The sequence below is a fragment of the Vulpes vulpes genome, chromosome 13, assembly GCF_048418805.1.
Source record: "Vulpes vulpes isolate BD-2025 chromosome 13, VulVul3, whole genome shotgun sequence".
NCBI classification, from domain to species: Eukaryota; Metazoa; Chordata; class Mammalia; order Carnivora; family Canidae; genus Vulpes; species Vulpes vulpes.
In genome coordinates, this window is record NC_132792.1 from 101,988,434 (window position 1) to 102,008,733 (window position 20,300).

Genomic DNA, 20,300 nt, shown 5'->3' on the forward strand with positions numbered 1-20,300 from the left:
GGGCTATCACAGAACAAAGAAACCATTGGTCATCTAGACTGTAGGAGTGGATGGAAATGGAGGGAAAAATATGGTGCCATTGGGAACTACACAACTGGCAAGGAGAGGGTTAAAAGAATTCAAAACAGACAAGATACACGCAAGATGGGATATTGCTGTGATCTGGGTGATTCCCAGAAGCCCTGGGCTGAATGGCGAGAAGAGGTCACAGTGGCTCATAGTGGACTTTTATATTGCAAAAGTTTTGATTGTTTTATTTAGCCCTAATAGGGGTAGTACCAGGACCAAGAAATGAAAACTATTTATTGACAGATTTGGTACGGTCTAAGGAATTTTAAACAGCTCTGTCCAAGTATGAAATCATATCTCAAAAAGGCTCTAGCTTCTCCCTCTCCCCAAAAATATTCCATCAGAACTCAGGTAACACAAAAGCAATTTATAAAGAGGACACTCCTGATGGATAGTTGGACAAGATTACTTTTTAAAGAACTTTTCCTGCACTCACATATTTATGATCCATTTTAACTTTCAGTAAGTAAAAGGACTTACAAAATAGTAATGCTATACCCAGCAGTATTGCTAGGATCGCCCATTTTCCGAGTATTACTCCTGCACTCCTTCGAGCTGCCCGACATTGACTTGGATGAGTACAATCACACAGATTAACTGTCAGGATTTTTGTTGTAGATTGACCTTCTCTATCCTTTACAGTAATAGGAACACTATATTCCTGAAATTCAGCATTTTTCCAATATGAAAGACGGGCAGCTGTATCTGAAAGAAAATGAAAGAATTATATCTTTAATGGACATGTATTTCTCTCTTACCATTTGTTTTGCCACACTTGCTTCTAAACATATTATTCTCAAGGAACCACCTGCCACATGAAAATGAATAAAAATGGACAACTGCCTACAACCTTTTCAGCAAGAACACTACCATGTATGTGTTGTCCATTGTAACTTTTTGCACAAAAGGATTAAAGACATAATTTGACATCGGAGTGACCCAGTAGCATTTCAGTAATATTTAACATTCCTTTACTTTTCCCTTATCTGTAAACCAATGATGCTAGATTGGCCCCTGACATGCACTTCAAGCATTTTTCTACAGTACCAGTTTTTGGTATTCATAAAGAATTAATGCCAATTGTTAGGCACAAAGTATGTCTTAAGTTGACCTTCTCTTATCTATTTACTTTCTGGTATCTGTCCGTTATCTTTTTTTTTTTAACAATTTTATTTATTTATTCATGAGAGACACACACAGAGAGAGGCAGAGACATAGGCAGAGGGAGAAGCAAGCTCCATGCAGGGAGCCCGACGTGGGACTCGATTCCGGGAGTCCAGGATCACACCCTGGGCTGAAGGCAGGTGCTAAACTGCTGAGCCATCCAGGGATCCCCCCATTATCTTTACATATAAAGTAAATTTTCAAAATACAATAGACCCTTTGTTATTCTGCCTTCCCTACAGAAGTGATCTCAATACCAGAAAGCTAATTAATGTCACCCAGGCTAGGTATAAGGTTCACATAAAAACAAATGTATCTGTATCATAAAAAAACATTTTTATCAACTATATTTCCCCAGTAGTCTTGATACCTATTTTAATGACTTGATTATCAACTGACCAAAAGCTCTGCCCACTTTTAATGCCAATTACAGCCTTCTGAGTTTTGCAGTAAGTGAAATGACAAAGTAGCACAATGCATATCCTGGAAGTCATCTGTAACTTTTAAGCCTTTCTTAAATGTACTGTTACAACTGATGAGAACTTCAGACTTTTGGCTGCACTTCAAATGCAAAGCTCCCTGGAGGAATGTGGATTACTACTAAGGTTTAGACGGAACCCTCCCAGATCATATTGTGGTTAAGGTAAAATCCTTCAAATTTCTCTCTTCCCTCAAGACATGCTCAGCTCTGGTCACATCTTGTTTGTTCATACAAGTGCAGCAGCCTCTGATAACCCTGCCACTCAACTCTTGCCCTCCTCGATCCTGTCACCAGTGTCACCTTGTTAAGACACAAATCTGGGCACAGCATCCCTTACTGGCACACTCCCAGTGCACACCTGCTGTCACCTACTGAATATAAGTCAGTCTCTTCAGTCATAGATAGGCCCTGCATCCCCAAACTCCACCCATTGTCCCACCCAATCTCTCAGCAGTTCTGCTAAAACCTGAACTCTAACAGCACCAGTTTACTTATTCCTTTAGAATTTTCCTTCTTTGTGCAAATATACTAATCAATTATTGATTAAACAAACACTTACTAAGCAGTTAGTATCAACTAAGCTCTAGGCTATGTGCTGGAAATACACAGAAGAATCACAAATATACTGAGAAACTCATATATTGGAGGAGAAAGGTAAACAGATGATAATACAACATGAAAGAAGCCATAATAAAGGTAGAAAAGGTCATGGTGCTACTCCTTCTATTTTGAAAAGGGCTTCATTGACGTGAGCAACCGAGCTGCAGTCATGTCTGTCTTGTTAATCTCTACATACATACCCAGGGTTAGAACAATGCATGATAGATGGCAGGTGCTCCCCAAGTATCATGAATTAGTATCGAACTATGAAATGGGAAAAGTATTCAGAGCAGAAGGGTCAGCATACACAAAATTCCACTTACATGAAAGAGCATAATACAGTAACAAAACAGGAGTGAATGGTGGCTAAAATATAGAATATTCTATTCCCCCAGAAACCACTATCATAGGAGGCTGTCCTGATTGCTCCAATGCTACACCCCTGTCCATACCCCAATATGTTTCCTTCCAGAATACTATTGAGTCCTTGTCTCATACAGCCAGATTCCTCATTTCCAGTTTGCTTATACTAAAATTTAAACTAAAATTTATACTAAAATTTAAACTGTCCATCTCTGTTCTCCCCTCACCTCACTGGAGTCACTTTAAAAATACATCAGGGGGGGATCCCTGGGTGGCGCAGTGGTTTAGCGCCTGCCTTTGGCCCAGGGCGCGATCCTGGAGACCCAGGATCGAATCCCACGTCAGGCTCCTGGTGCATGGAGCCTGCTTCTCCCTCTGCCTATGTCTCTGCCTCTCTCTCTCTCTCTCTCTCTCTCTCTCTGTGTGTGACTATCATAAATAAACAAAAATATAAAAAATAAAAAATAAATAAAATAAAAATACATCAGGGGAACCTGGGTGGCTCAGTGAATTACATTGGACTCTGGATTTTAGCTCAGGTCATGATCTCAGGGTCATGAGAGGCCCACATTGAACTCCATGTTGGGCTACACACTGGGCATGGAGTCTGCTTAAGATTCTCTCCTTCCCTCTACCCCTACCCCATCCTCTTTCTCTTAAAAAAAAAAATACACCAAAAACAATTTATCTTAATGATAAGCTGCCCAATATTTTAACAAAGCTTTGTCTTTGTTGTAAATGGAAGTTTGCCTTAATAAAAATTTTTTTCATTTTTTATGCAATAAATAACACAGACCACATACAGTATTTGTAAAAGACTGAGTTAGTCTTCTAAAATATATTAATGAGACTATTACACTAAACAACAAAATCTACTCTCAGTTATTTTAGAGCATGTAAAGCATTACTTTTTATTAAATACTTCAGTGTGCCTGGGTGGCTCAGTTAAGTATCCGACTCTTGGTTTCAGCTCATGTCATGATCTCACGGGTCGTGAGATCCAGCTCTATGTGAGGGCTCTGTGCTCAGTGGGGAATCTGCTTAAAGATTCTCTCCCTCTGACCCTCCCCTCATCTACACACACATGTGCTCTTTCCCTCTCAGCTCTCTCGAAAGAAAGAAAGAAAGAAAGAAAGAAAGAAAGAAAGAAAGAAAGAAGGAAATCTTTAAATAAATACCATTAACTTTGGTGAGGGTCCATATTTTGTTCGTTTCTGGAGAAGTGTTTGCCAAGCTGAAATAAAATGGAGCACCATGGATAGGTTCATCAGGATCAACAGCTGAAATGTCTGTATACTTCATCTTGGGTTTGCAAACTGTTACATAACTTTGAAGTACTTCTGGTGGATTATCATTCATATCTTCAATGCTAACAACAAGTGTTCCAGTACATGATTTACCATCTATGAAAGAAGGAAAAAAAGCTTAGCATAGTTTTTTGCATTCTCTTACAGTTTTCCAATAAAATTAACTACATTCTACATAAGATATATGTTTTCTTAAATAAGCTGATTATTACAGAAAATAGGATGTAAGAATGTAGAAGGATACGTGAAACCTGCAGATCATCTAAAATGAGTACCGTCATGGACAATATCAGCTACAACTGCCAATAAACCCAATAAACCTTACGCCAGGATTATTATCAAATAATAAAAATCAATGTGTGAATTTCAAGCTCTGTATTTTGGGGGAGTTCCTTCTGGTGCAGATGTTAATGAGCAGTAAAGAGGCTACAAAGAGTTATTCCAATCCCGATACATATTTAGGGAGTATTTAGGGGTATGATACATACACTTAGGGAGATTTTCAAAATATATGATGCTCAAGTCCCCAATCCAGGATTCTGATTCAGTGTGTCTAAGTCACATCTACAAAATGATTTTTTAAGTGCCCCAAATTAATTATTATTATTCTAATCATGAATTATTCTAATAATAATATGAAGCCTGAGTAGAACCCCTGTGTTGTTTTAAGGAACAGAATTCAAGGAAAGGACCACTTTGCCCTAATAATCAGCTGAGTTATTTAAAGATTCTATTTTAAGTGGAATAAAGAGATGTAGAAGAGCCTGGTGAGAACATTTCATCTGATCCCAAACTTAAGTTTCATCTTTGTCCTCTAACACAGGCATCTATAGGCATTTGACGTTCCCCCATACTGCAGATATAAAGATAAATATGACATGGCTTCTTGTTGCTGTGAAAGTTCACCTTGTTAGACAATCAAGAGAAATAGGTAGCCTCCAAAATAATTCCTAACAATTCCAAATACTTATCATAAAAATTCTGCACAATAATAAATGCAGTTTATTTTCCAATTCCTTTCTAAAATATCATATTAAAACTTAAAAAAATGTTTTTTTTCTTTTTACCTTGGTCTATTGCCAGGACTGTAATATTATATAAGTCATTTCTGGGAGCCATGGCCTCCCGGTCCAGGATTTTGGAAGTTATGATCGACCCTGAAATCTCATCAATGGTGATCCATCCTTTAGGATCATTCAATTTTTTGTACCTATTAATATAAAATGAAAAGTCTTTAGCGATACAAAATGTATAAAAATAAATTACTATCTCAACTATCACAAATACATTATCTGTATGTGGTTACAGACTTCATCGTACCTTAAGTGGTTGCTACTTTTAGTTTCAGGGTCATATGCCTTATAGCCATTGATCTTTGACCCCACTGCTGCATTTTCTGTAATCCGTATGTACTGGGCTGCAGGGCTGCATTCAGGTCCTTCATCCTGATCTCTCACGTGAACTGTCACCAAGGCTCTATTCATGGTTGTCATTCTGAGTGCGACATCTCTGGTAAATGGAGCTTCGTTGCCTACTCCAATTTCCAGAATCACCTGATGGTTTTCTTCATAATTCAGTGGCTTTTTAAAGAAGCACATGTATAACAGTATCAGTGTAAAATACATTTGGCATTTTGGCATTTCAAATAGCAAGGGACCTTCTTTTTTTTGGGGGGGGGGCCTTCTTTAAATAAAAACAGTGCTGCATGAGTTCTCTCTTCCTTTTCAATCAGTACTGACTTCAACCCTTTGCTAAAGAGAGAGGGGATTCTTCACTAAGCCTTTAGCAAGAGTGATCTGAAAGTTTCTGCAGGTGGTTTTATGGAGTTGTAGAAAACAATTCCTAAAATATTTCTATAGTTCATTCTTACTGAGGAAAATTATTCTGAATCTGGAGATAATGCAAAAAGATAACAGTGTTTTTACGGCCCTGTCTTATAGCACTGAAGGACCAGCCTGAGGGGCATCTAATTCCAAATGAATCCAATTTTGTTTGACTTACTACTTCCTATTGACTATGTCCATTTCCTCAACCACTGCACTATAATCCCCCTGCTACACAATTCTACTTAAATGATTCATCAGCCTCCAAAAATATTTAAGTGAATCCTTTGATTATAATTGATTTTCAGACAACAAATCAAGCAAAACCCATAAAGACATTATTTCACACTGTACTGCAAATTGGAAGCATTTTTTTCCTTGATTCTCTTTCTGCTTATCAAAATCATCATTGGCTGACCATTGAACGAAATGAAAACAGATGAGTAAAAATTTTACTTTAAACCTTTCCCCATACCTAGCTATTATCAAGCTGAGATATAGTATCATGAGTCCATTAAGGAGTGTGAGCACGGAAAAGGATTAAGATATCTTTAAAGACCAGTGTGGCTACCAAAGGAGCTATGTGATGAATTCAAGTTTTCTAAGGGTTTGCATAAAATATAGAAAGGAAAGTATACCATGGAAAACGCACATTTTATTGACCAACACGGTAGAGACTATTATGAATGGCTCAAAGAAAGAGAGAAGGTAAAATTCTGAGAGGAGCTAAAAGGAGAGATGAAGAGAGGAAGGAGATAACTTAAGAAATAAATACATAGAAATAGAAATTAATTCAAGTTTTTAAAAAAAGACCCCCTTGTGCAAGTCATGGTTTTATCAAGCTAAGTAACCCACATATGGAAAAGAGGAGAAAGGGAATGTGACCCAAGAGTCTCCAGCTGGAAGAGCAGTACAGTGGTTGTGAGGAAGGGTTCTGCTTCAGGAATGTCTGAATTGCCATCTTGGTTCTATCACTTCCTATCTATGTGAACTGGGGCAGGTGACTTCACTTCTTTCGACTTAGCCTCCTCATCTGGAAATGGGAAGAATGAGAGGAACAACCACAGGGTTGTTAGAAAGGTTAAAAATAAATCTTTTGAATCTAGCATTTTTTGTTTTGTTTACAATTTCAGAATGTGGGAAAAGAAACAAAATAAATTATTTTTATAAGCCAAGTCAAATACCAATATAAAAACTTAATAGGAATTGTGCAAAAGAAGAAAATTATAAGTATCTTTATAAGTTGTAAAATGGAGATAATAATAATATCTTATCCTAAAGAGGATGCAACAATTAGTTATAAACTACATAAGGTACTTATGTCATTCCCTTGACATGAAAGGTGATCAGTACTTGATAATTGCTTTTAAAATTCTGAAAACATTTCCTAGATATAAGAACTAGGATGTAATTATAAAATATAAGTGCAACTATCTTCTGTTTAAAGATAATGGGAATAAATGTACATAAATTTTATGGTGGGGATTTTCTTTATTCTTCATATGTGAAATTAACTTAAGCTGAACCAAAGACAAAAAAGTAAAGTATCACCATATAATTGCTCTCCCTACTGGGGAATCCTGAGATGGTAACCAGAAGTTATTCATCAAAAATAAAACAAACAGATTGGGGGGGGCAGCCCGGGTGGCTCAGCGGTTTAGCACCGCCTTTGGCCCAAGGCCTGATCCTGGAGACCCAGGATCGAGTCCCAAGTCGGGTTCCCTGCATGGGGCCTGCTTCTCTCTCTGCCTGTGCCTCTGCCTCTCTCTCTTCTCTCTGTGTCTCTCATGAATAAATAAATAAATAAAATCTTTAAAAAATAATAATAAAAATAAAACATGTTTATTAGTCACCCAGAGTGGGAAATATTCTAGGATATTATAGGCTATAATTTCTTTTTTTTTTTTTTATGATAGTCACAGAGAGAGAGAGAGAGGCAGAGACACAGGCAGAGGGAGAAGCAGGCTCCATGCACCGGGAGCCCGATGTGGGATTCGATCCCGGGTCTCCAGGATCGCGCCCTGGGCCAAAGGCAGGCGCCGAACCGCTGCGCCACCCAGGGATCCCCTAGGCTATAATTTCTGAAAATATTTGGAAACATTTTTCTTAATGTGATCAACATTCTTTGAGGGGAAAAAAATCCACTCTGAATATGAAAAAATGGAATGTACTACATTTTTTTAGAATATATTCTTTTGAGAAAGTTTATTAAAATTCATTTTGTATTGCTTTAAAAAAACTCAAAAAATTTAATTCCCAGTGTTACTTAAATTTTGCCTTCCAAAGCAAGATGAAATCACTGAGATTTAAAAATAATAATAATAGGACTTTAATAATGGACTTGAATGAGAGAGAAGTGAGGATTAGTCTTCTAATCAAGCAGCAGATACAGAACACTCTAAAAGGTCTGAGCTTGGGTCTTTGACTTGAGCTACTGCAGTTGGCATAATCTTTCCATCTTAGAATTCAAACTACTCCTTTGACTTCCTTCTAGAAAGAAGTTAAGATGGCGGTGAGGGGGGCAAAAGAGGTGTCCAGGAGAAATCTTTTACAGAGTATCTGTTGCCAAACACATCAAAATTGATGCCTGACTACATAGGTATGCCTAACTTTGCAAATTGATGCATAGCAGCACTTTTCATAAGAATTATACACCACAGACCTTTAGCGTACCCAACTTCAGCTGCAGCTGTGGTGGACACTCCCCCATTTATGCTGATAGACTCACATCTCAAGCACACAAAGATTCAGCTCTTCACAATATTACTCAGCAATTAGAAACGACAAATACCCACCATTTGCTTCAACGTGGATGGAACTGGAGGGTATTATGCTGAGTGAAATAAGTCAATCGGAGAAGGACAAACAGTGTATGTTCTCATTCATTTGGGGAATATAAATAATAGTGAAAGGGAATATAAAGGAAGGGAAAAGAAATGTTGGGAAATATCAGAAAGGGAGACAGAACATAAAGACTCCTAACTCTGGGAAACGAACTAGGGGTGGTGGAAGGGGAGGAGGGTGGGTGTTGGAGGGGAATGGGTGACGGGCACTGAGGCGGACACTTGACGGGATGAGCACTGGGTGTTTTTCTGTATGTTGGTAAATTTGAACACCAATAAAAATTAAAAAAAAAAAAAAAAAAAAGTCTCTCCAAAGCCAGAGTGCTCTCCCCCTAGCAGACACAGCCAAGCCCAGAAGTGCAGGAAGCACTGAGGTTCCCTAAAGGCAGCCTTCCACCAATGAGGCATGGGTTATCAATGGAGTTGATGGATAAATGTTCCAGATACCACTTTTGGAGGAGATAATTCTGAAGTACATTCTACGTGGTTTATTGTATGACTGAACACCAGAGGGGACTAGGTCAATAATGCAGACTTGATTGGCTTTTCATTCTTTCCTGTCTTACTTTTCCATTTTTACTCTGGCTTCCTGGAATCCACTTCCTAAATAATTCCTTTCATTGAGGTACTTGTCTTGGGTTCTGCTTTCTGGAGAGTCCAAATAAGACTGGATTGAGGTGTACCAATGAAGAGGAACAATGATCAGTATCATCTGCTTATTTCTTTTCCTACTATTATCAGTTAAAAGTTTCATTTTTCTTAAGTAGTTGGTTTTAGTATTCAATTTGAGCATATCATATTAGAGAAAACTGAAATAGAAGTTTAATGTTGAGAGTAATTTGGAACAAATACATTTGACTATTCACATCCAAGTAGAACTTGCTAAGTCTTATTATGTAATCTCTGGAAATTTTTACAGAGCAAATAATTATAACTAGATATTTATGTATCAAAGTCTCCACATTGTTGTTGGCAGAAAAACTTCCTTTATTCAATGGATGACTGCTTCACCTGTCCATAGGACATTTCCTTTCTTATTCTAGGTTATGTAGTAAAACCAAGGGTCCTTCCCAAATAGGGCCTTTTCTGCCCTCATAACCTGGACCCTAGAATAAAACAATGCAACCAAAAATATATATACGGGATAAAGAGTCAGCTCCTTCAGTGCTGTCTGATATAACACTATATTTCACCCTCAATTATCACCTATAAAAGATCAGATACAACCAGGCATATATTCCAGAGAAAGAGAGAGAGAGAAAGAGAGAGAAGATTATGGGCTTCTAAATTATGTCATGCAAGGAATAAAGGAATTAGGAATATTTATCGTAGAGAAGATAAGTTTCAAATGAAAATAGCAATCTTTTCAAATGAATTCTAGTTCTTCCATTAGCGATGGAACCTAGACCATTAAAGGCAGAATCCAGCCATGGAATATATATATGGAGAATAATTTGGGGGGAATATATATATGGAGAATAATCTGGGCACGGTAGAAATAAGGACTTGTAAGAATGAGAGCTCTCCAAATATGGAATCAGCTGCCAATGGAGATATAGAGATCCTTAGAACTAAGAATGTTCAAGCATAAGCTAGGTGACTAATGACTGGCAGCAAAATTATAGAAGAAAGACTGCATTAGATAGGAACAGTTGGACTAAACAAAGCTCTATTCCAATTTGTGGAGTCTTTGATCTGAAACTATTTAGTTGATTAAACCATTAGGTGAACAGAACTTGTTAGCCTGCCAAGTTGTCAATTATTCATTATCACTGTACCTTTACAACATACAAGACACCTTCATTAGTCTCTTTGTCTGTGCTGATTTTGAAATGTTCATTTTCATTGCCCTTCAAAATGGTAAAATTGGCTCTCCAATTGGCAGTGTTAATTAAATCCTTATCTTCTATAGGTATTCGTAAGATCTCCACATTGTACGCATTTTCCTCTACTGATGCTTCATACTGAAACAGAAAGAACTCATTAAAAACTTACTTTATAAAGAGAACTTCTACAAAGAAAGTAAAATATTTTTTCCACTCCAAGAGTATTGGTTCTTACACTTTTTATCTAGTTTATTTTAAAGCCATAAATCACAAGTACTGTCTCATTAAGGGTTATCTTTGAAATGAAAGAACTTCATTATAAATGAGGGCAAATGTTGTTTGTCTTTCACAAGAAGGAGAAAATATAAATACTACAATGAATAAGTAAAAGAAATTTCAATGTCAGCCATTTAATTTTATTTATAAAATAAACATACATACCTCAAAGTATGGGATGTATTTTATTAATTCATATTAAATAACCAATCCTGGTTAACAAGAGATAGATTTTGAAACTGTGCACTTACAGTATTTTGTTTGAAAGTAGGTGCGTTGTCATTTGAATCTTTTACCGTTATGATGCAAGTTGATGTACCCACCAATCCAAAATTCTGACCATCCATGTCTTGTACTTTCATTATCAGTGAGTACTTATCTACAGTCTGAAAACAAAACAAGTATTTAATTAGTTTCAAAAACATTTGCTTTGACTCACAAATGAATTTTTTTAAGATTTTATTTATCTATTCATGAAAGGCACACAGAGAGAGAGAGAGAGAAGCAGAGACACAGGCAGAGGGAGAAGCAGGCTCCATGCAGGGAGCCTGATGCGAGACTCGATCCTTGACTCCAGGATCACGCCCTGAGCCAATGGCAGGCGCTCAACCGCTGAGCCACCCAGGGATCTCCACAAATGAAATTTCAATTGTACCCTCTTCTATTTATGTGTATCCATGCTTTTATTTGATTCTATATTTGCATACTATTTTAAGAATTTGGTAGACAGGGAGAAGCCAAAAAGGTAAACAGAGGTTAAATTACAAAGGGCCATACTAAGAATTTAGATTTATATGTTAAGTAGCAGGTAATAAGGAAAAGTTTTATGGGAGTCATGGGGGGGGCAGAAAATAAGAACATCTAAGTGTTAAAAAGAAGTTTCTTAAAGAAGATTTACCATAATTTGCAGTAAACTGAGCTGAAAGTCAAAGAAATCAGTTAAAGAACTCTTGAAATGGTGTGAGACAGTTGATGCAAATCTGACACAATGGCCATGAGGACACAGAGAAAGGGTAACAGACAAGTTCCCTGGGCGTTAACATTTAATAAGATATGATGGTAGATTCTATATAAAATTTAAGAGAAAAGACAGAGCTGAGAATGATGCTTAGCCATCCTATTTGAATAGGCAGAGGATGTATTATCAATCATTGCAGCAAATGCAGAAGGAAAGCCAGTTCTCTGAGGAAGTGAACACTAGCAAAATTAGGAAGCAGGGCCAAAAGGAATGACTTGTGTTTAGGATATACTGGATTGTATGTGCCCATGGCAAATCTAAGGAGAAAGGTTCAGAAGGCACTTGGATGTTTGGCCCCATACTACAAGAGAGTTCATAGCCAGAAATACCAATCTGGGGGTCATTAGTATGTAGATGGTGGTTGAAATTACAGCAGGAATCACATTATCTAGAAGAGGTTAAAGGATGAGGAGAGCTGAAGATTTAAGAACAGCAGCATTTCAAGCATGGGGAAGTAAGACTAGGAAATGACACAAAAAAAGAAAGACCAAAGAAACAGGAACAGAACCAAGGAAGAGATGAGTTTTAGTTAAGTGCCAACAATAGACAGAGGCTTCAGGCAACAGGTGAATCTGGCAATTAAAAGGTCACTATTGACTTCAGTGAAGAGAGTTTTTGCAAATGGTAGAGTGATGATGAAATGAACTCATTATGTTATGACACAATTACCTGTGTTGCCCTTCTCTTCTATTTTTTAAGCCACTCCTTTTGTTTTTGCTTTTTTTACTTTTCTCCATTTTCAACTTCCTATTTCTTCCTCCAGCGTTCATTTTCCCCATCCTCCTTCCACATTGGCAACAAATATTCCCACCCTGAAATGCTCCTCTTTTAGGCTCACTCACTGATATCTTTCTTTCTCTTCCTCTAAATACACTGAGTGTTTTGTTTTGCTTTTTTATCTCCCTTGTTCATTTATTTCCTGTGTTGTCCCCACAACACACTTTGTGGTTTTTCCTTGAAAAATCCTGTTGACTTTTTTTGATCAGGAAAACAGACATGGGGACACCTGAGTGGCTCAGTGGTTGAGCATCTGCCTTCTGCTCAGGGCATGATCCTGGAATCCTGGGATCAAGTCCCATATCGTGTTCCCCATGCAGATGGGGAGCTTCTCCCTCTGCTTGTGTCTCTGCCCCTCTCTCTCTGCGTCTCTCATGAATAAAAGGAATAAAATCTTAAAAAAAAAAAAAAAAAGGAAAAGAGACGTGGGTCTGACCACAAATCTGTACAAGTTGTGTATTCTCAAAGTATTTATTTTCTAAGCCTCATTTGTCAGTGTGTAAAAAATGAGGGAAAATGCTTGTTTTCATTTGATTAACTACATACTCTACCTATTGCACATATACAAAAACACACTCATACAGGCCCTCCCTCAATCTCTCCCATTTATTATTACCATCATGTGTTTTCTCACCTAAAATATCCTGACCACACAAACAAATAAAAAAAATGACAAATAAAACCTTTGTACAAATTTTTATCCCTTTTTATGGGTTCTCATCATCCTTTCCTTTTCTTTGGCATCAAATTCCACGGATTTCTTCTGTACATTATTTCTCCAAGTCATATTGATCCCTTTATTTGTGTTATTCTAGTTGCAGTGGGAACCACTGAGGTGTTCTAAAAGAGCTATTTTGTACACATGAAATTGATTAATCTGCCTCAATCAATAGTTCAGGGCTCTGAGTTAAACATAGGCTGACAAAAAAGAGCAACAATAACAAAAATTAGGAGATTCAGTGCATTAATTTGACTTAGGTGAGTCAATCAATCTTTCTGTCGTGTTTGTCCTCTATAGATTGGATGGAATACCCATCTAGTCAAACGAGGAAATTATATAGACCAAATACAATTATGCATAAAGAATTTGAACATAAAGTGCTATATACCTGACAATATTCTAGTACTATCATCCAAACAGTATTATAGATTTCATAATAATTCATCAACTCATTCATTCCTGATAAAAAACACGTATCAATAACTAAATAGGGATCAGTGTATGATCTGAACTCTGAAACAAGGAAATTAATTGTCCCACATGAGAACTGAAGCCTTCACTGAACTGGAATCAACTAGCCACATGTAACAATAGAATAATATTTAACAATAGCAACTTTCATAAGAAATATATATTGTTCCCATTCCTTCTAAACACCAATCTTTAAAAAAATGATAATAAAATAAAAAATAAATTAAATTTTTTAAAAAAAACAATAGGTAATATTACCAGAAGTCTTATTGTCTTACACCTAAATAAAATAAAGTAAAATAGAAATGCCTAAGACTAAAGGAGAGCAAACTACAGTAAATGGGGTATGGGTCTCAGCTCCCGGAAAAATGATGTTCTATGGAATGGAAAGCTACCTCTCTGTCCAAATAATGAGTGACTGTGGTGATGACACCTGTGCTGGGATGCACAGAGAAGAGCCCAGGGGATCTAGGGGTCTGCTCCAAAATGCTGTACTTCAGGCGTGTATGCATCGTGTCCGGTTCATCTCTGTCTGTGGCACAAACCACTCCCACTGTAGTACCTACATGTTTAAAAAAAGAAAAAAGAGTCTTTAATTTCCAGAAGTGCAAAATACATTTAGGAGTATTACATTTTACAAATTTTAAAAGATTTTATTTATTTATTCATGAGAGACACATACAGAGAAGCAGAGACATAGGCAGAGAGAGAAGTAGGCTCCCTGCAGAGAGCCTGATGTGAGACTTGATCCCAGAACCTCAGGGTAACAATCTGAGCCAAAGGTAGACACACTCAACCACTGAGCCTCCCAGGCACCCCTATTTTTCAAATTTGAACAATGACAGTGGCAATATAATTTTAAATGTTATTTCTTCTCGGAGGTGTTCCATCTTTAGATAGCATCAATGAAGAAGACTTCAAATTTATAATTTAAAACACTATGATGCTGGGAATCAAGGTACACCTTTACTTTGCTCACTGTTAAGAACGTCTGATACTGGGGCACCTGGGTGGCTTAGTTGGCTAAGCATCTGCCTTCAGCTTAGGTCCTAATCCTAGGGTCCTGGGATGGAGCCCTTTGTCAGGCTCCCTGCTTAGCAGGGAGCCTGCTTCTCCCTCTCCCTCTGCCCCTCCCTGCTCATGTAAGCACTCTCTCTCTCTCTCTCTCTCTCTCTCTCTATCTCTGTCAAATAAATAAACAAATAAATAAATAAATCTTTAAAAAAATGTTTGATAGTAAATCCTAAAAACTTATTTAAATGGCAATCAAGAATAATTACAATACATATATTTGTTGAAATACTGTATTTAAAGGAAATAAAAACCAATTAATGCAAGAAAATATTAGTTTTAAATAATTTTTCACCATAACGTGTCTTTAATATATGTATATATGTATGTGTCTAAATAAATGAATATATATATACACATATATATAAAAAGAAAGAGAGAATGTCCAATTAGATATTTATAAGTAATGACAAGATTTTTGCAGTGGATCAATATGAAAACATGAAGTAATCATGTAATGGTAAGAAAACAAATGATATTCATCTATGTTCGCATAAAAAAAGTTACCGATCTTTGTAAGGCAGAGTATCTTCTTTCTGAAATTTTACCAACAGGACACAAACATTATTTTAATTCTCTGGATAAGAACTGCTTTACTTATCACAGAAAATCTTCCTAAAATCTTGACTTCAGAACCTTTTATGAGTACTATACTTAAATGTTAGTTGAACACCCTTTGTCCAAACTTCTGTGTGTGAGTTATGGCAAATTCAAGCACACCTAGTAGTCCAGAGTATCACAGCCCAAACTGGTCTGAACCTTCTTACATGGGATGCTTCCAGTGCCTCCGGTTAGTCAGGGCATCAAAGTATTTGCCCTGGATTATTGTCTGTCATGATCACAGAGAACAGAATCCTCAAGAAAGACTTTAAAACCAATGATCTCTCTTTGAAAAAAAGAAAAGTTGTACAAGAGTCATAGTCGCTGTGAAGCTAAAAATATTATAGGTCATCTAATGCAATTAACTCCTTTTACAGGCCAGGGAACTCAAAGGGACTGCCACCATTTCCCACAGTGAATTAATAACAGACCCCAAATCAAAAACTAGGTTTCTTAAACTCCAAATGCACAACTTTTATTTTTTTAATTGTACCATATGAGTAATAAAGAGGCTAACATCTCTCACATCAAATCATCAATGTCAAATATAAAGGGGAATAGCAGATATTAAAATCTAGTGAAGATCTAAGTAACTACTAGAAACTTTAATAGGCAAGTGACCAAAACCATCCTTTATGAATGAGTTCACATTCTTTCAACTTTATGTGAATGGTTATTTTCCATTTTTTTAAGTCTCAGAAGACATCATGTATGCCACCATTTTAAGGGCCAACTAACCTGAACACTTGGTTTTCCAAGTGTCTGAACAAGTGTGATGTGTTTCTAAATTTATCCCTGTATTCATTCTAAATTGGAAGCAGTAAAGTGGTAGTTTTAAGAAAAAAAATAATACAAATAAGAGCTTTAAAAAAATTATATTTTCAGTAATGTTGTTTAACACCTCTCTAAAGAAAACCTAATAAAAATATCAGTATTGATTTTAATTTTATTATAATTCTATTCTGTATCCTGTAATTCTATTCTGTCCTCTCTAAGAGATGAGAACAGTGACAAACCCACAAAATGATAAAGTATATAAACTAAATATAATTCAAAGCTTGAAAAACTGTTACCTGCTTGTATAATTAATTGGTATCATATTGACAACACCAAATTCCTGTAATAATCTGTAGGTTATACTCTGTTTGGACATGATAGGATAAGTGTATTCTGGTAAATAGATACTGACTGGTTCAATATCATCAGGACAATCTGGTCTTGGGCATAAAAAAATCCAATGTCTCAAAAAATGTACACAAACATACTTAACATAAGACACTTTATTTTTGAAAGTTTCCTTACCATAAAGTATGAAAGGAAAAGACCACTATGAGTCTAGTAAGGATAGATTTAACTAAATGGAAGTCCTGAGCTTCTTTACCTCAAAAAGTAGCTTTAAGAAAACTGAAAAGTGACAATACACTGTGAAAATATTTGCAGTGTGACAATAGGTTAGTGTCCTTAATATGTAAAAAGCATTTTTAAGTAGATTTAAAAAAAACAGTTAAGAGCAAGATAAACACCAAGGAAAGTGAAAACAAAGGAAATGAATATACATTTCCTAGAAGAAAAAATACAAATAACAAAAAAAAGGAAAATACATGCAAAAAAGTTCAATTTAAAAAAATGGTCTTACCAAGTTTGCTACTTTCTGGAACTTCAAAATTATAAATAGCTTCTGTGAAAATAGGGTGGTTGTCATTTTCATCCTCCACTCTGATGGGCAGTGGAAGAGGTAAGTCTGCTGAATACCCATCTGCAGTTGAGGCATAAGCAATCAACTGGAAAACAGGAAAAAGCAAGACCGGTAGTTGACTGATATTAGATTTTAGCAAGAGGGAACTCTGTGTTTCATCTGCTACCTTCTTTGAAAATCTTTTCAGTAATTGACCACTTAAAATTTCTATTCAATTATTTTTAATCATCAAAGCATCAAATTGAAAAACACTGAAAACGCAGTAAGAGGCATCCAGCATTTGGTAGAAATGGCTACACTTCAAATAAAACTCCAGAGTACAGTAAAGTCAGAGACAACTCTGTCCATTAGACTCAGATTATAGTCCTTATTCTCTCCATAATCAGAAAGCTATATTGGGGAGAACAATTAAACTCACTGCAATTGGAAAGATCCCTACTACATCATCTACTTGGAGCCATAATTCTCCATCCTGTAACTAACAAGCCCTTTTAATTGTTTTACCTCATAGATCACATATTTGTAAGAGATTTTTCTAACAAAACACGTTTACCAGTTTCTGCATTTCCAATTAATCAAAGGGCAATGTAATGGCAAACAGAATGTACTTCTATTCAGCATGTGATTACAACACCAAGTTGAAAATTTTCCACTCAAAATCAATGAAATGTCATGTGGTAAACATCAGTCATATTTGCTGACCAGCATTTCTTCCTTCTTCTAAGAAGAGAATCCCTCTTTCTTATGGAGAAACATCACCCCCCTGTACCACTGGGATGACCACATGACCCCAGAGAATCTACCATATTACACTGAAAACTGAGTTATTCCTCATTGACCATAAGCTAGCTTATCCATATCAGAAGGCTGGCTTATTGACCTTGTTTGGGTTTGGTCTCCCACTTTTGTTTCCTTATTTAGTTCTCAGAAATGATCAGAGGATCACACAAATGGAAGGAAGAACAACAACAAAAACAACAAAAATTAAAGAAAAAACCCAGAGCAGAAGAGGGAAGAAGACCCATCTAATCAATGGTGGCTACATCCTGGAAAAAAATATAGCATGACCAGGGAGAGAAAGTACCTCATAAACAAAACCAACTCTTGGAAATGTACTAGAATTTACATACAAATGCAAATAAACCTCTCTGCTTCATTTTAGGCATATCTAACAGAAGTTAAGATAAAGAGCAGACCAAATATTCCAAAATAGCACAATCCATTTCCTTTGAGTCTAAGAAAAGAATGTAAGAATATAGGAAAGAGTCCATGGAGTAGCAAAAGAAACATAGCTTAATCATTTAAAATCATGTATATCAATAAAGCTCCTACATCAAAAACATCATATTCTTCACGGTCCACAGGCCGGGTACAATACAGATTTCCAGTGTCTCTTTCTATGAAGAATAAATTTAAAGGTTCTTGGTCAACTCCACGCCCACTTATTGAGTAGAAGATAGTATAGTTCTGTGCTGCATCAGATTGAACCTAAAAGGAAAAGAATATATATGTAAAAATTTTAAGTTAAAATCTGTTAAAATGCTATTTTTTAAAAAATGTAGCTTATGCATTTATAGTTTTTACTTTTTTTTAATTTTACTAAAGAGCCTTTAGTAAAATTACAATCACATTTATCACTTCATCAACACCCAAAACAATAAGGAGCATTTGGCAAAAGATTTTTTTAAACTGCTCAGATTTAAAGAAAATAATGTTCAACAGAAAGAGTAACCAAAGGAAATGTAATTAAAAACAATAAACCATAATTTCCCATCTAGAGATTTGGCAAAGATACAAAAGAACAATAATACCCATTGTTAGCAGGAGCCATGCCATGTGGGACTCTCATATACTGGTAAAGGAAATACTAATTTGAATGTTCCTTAGGGAGGAAAACTGGCAAAAATTAAAAGAATGACACAGAAGAATAAACAAGGAAGACTCTTCCTGGCCGAGGAAACAAAGTTTTGCCTGGAGTGTTCAAGGAGCAGTAAAGAGGCCACTGTGGTTGGAGCAGAGAAAGCTAGCAGGCAAGAAGTAGGAGATGAGGCCGCATCATATAAGTGATTCCAATGGTGTTGACTATTCCCTGTAGTCAGGTGGGAATCCATTGGAAAATTGAGACCAGAGTAAAATATGTAACTGATATTTTAAAATGATAATACTTGGTGTTTTGTTAAGACTAAAAATGGGTGGATGGGTAAGCAAAAATGCAGAAGGAAGACCATTAGTTACTGCAAGAATTCATGGCAGCAGTAGAGGTGGTGAGAAATGCTTAGATTCTGGATATAATTTGAAGGTACAGCCAGCAGGATTTGCTGATGGGCTGGATGTGTGCTATGAAGATGACATTATGTCAGAGAGTGCGAGTATCTCCTAATATCTACTCTTCCCATGTTCCTTTGTATTAGAATTTATAGCTGAGTGCATGATTGCCCAAAAGAAAGACATTTCTCAGGTTCCTTTACAATTAGGTATGGCACATGAAAAGACTGGGTCAATGGGATATGAGCAAAAATTATATATGCAAGATCTAGACTGTACCCTGGAAAGTGAAGGAATGTGTTCCTCCATTTGGACACAACAATGAGCCATCTTAAACCTGCAGAGATGGCTAAGCTAAAAAAGAAAGAAGTCTAGGTCCTTGGTGATTTTTCAAATTAGAATCTCTTTACCAGCTCCTACTTTCACAGAACATAAATAAATCTCTTGTCATGCTTAAGCCACTCAGTGGCACTTTGGTTACTAATGAATTAGTGGCTACCCCATCATGGAGAAAACATGTCCCTTGGTTATGGATTCTGCAGTGTAGCCTGGATTCACTCTTGAAAGTTCAACTAAAGTTTGTTTCTTCAGTACCTCCAACAATTCTGTAAACTACTTATACACTGTAATAAATCTCCATCTGTTAACTACTTAGAAGTATGTTCTCCACAAGCAAAACCTTACCTAACAAACTCTAATACTCCACAACTGAAAGAATGGAGGTGTCATTAACTGGGACAGGAGGATGTGTTTAAGAAAAAATCCAAACTTTTGGTGCTGTGTATGTCAAGTTTGAAATGTCCATTAAGTTTCCAAGTAGAAATATTAATTAGGAAGTCTGTCCCAGAAATATGAGGTCTTAAGTCTCCAACAGACAACAGTACTTAAAGCTATGAGACTGGATGCAATTACCACTAGAGTGAATATAA

General features: G+C 36.4%; 1 protein-coding gene across 2 annotated transcripts in view; it reads right to left on the reverse strand.

Annotated features, from left to right (window-relative positions):
* DSC3 (desmocollin 3) overlaps nucleotides 1-20,300 on the reverse strand; it is a 45,002-nt gene that overhangs the window by 9,399 nt on the left and 15,303 nt on the right. For both annotated transcript variants that reach the window (XM_072732112.1, XM_072732111.1), the window contains exons 5-13: nucleotides 18,439-18,594; nucleotides 17,047-17,191; nucleotides 14,135-14,301; nucleotides 11,004-11,138; nucleotides 10,429-10,614; nucleotides 5,305-5,564; nucleotides 5,052-5,194; nucleotides 3,856-4,080; nucleotides 550-774 (exon numbers count right to left, since the gene is read on the reverse strand). In XM_072732112.1, the coding sequence (XP_072588213.1) occupies nucleotides 550-774; nucleotides 3,856-4,080; nucleotides 5,052-5,194; nucleotides 5,305-5,564; nucleotides 10,429-10,614; nucleotides 11,004-11,138; nucleotides 14,135-14,301; nucleotides 17,047-17,191; nucleotides 18,439-18,594 (1,642 nt within the window). The remainder of the gene's footprint in view (nucleotides 1-549; nucleotides 775-3,855; nucleotides 4,081-5,051; nucleotides 5,195-5,304; nucleotides 5,565-10,428; nucleotides 10,615-11,003; nucleotides 11,139-14,134; nucleotides 14,302-17,046; nucleotides 17,192-18,438; nucleotides 18,595-20,300) is intronic.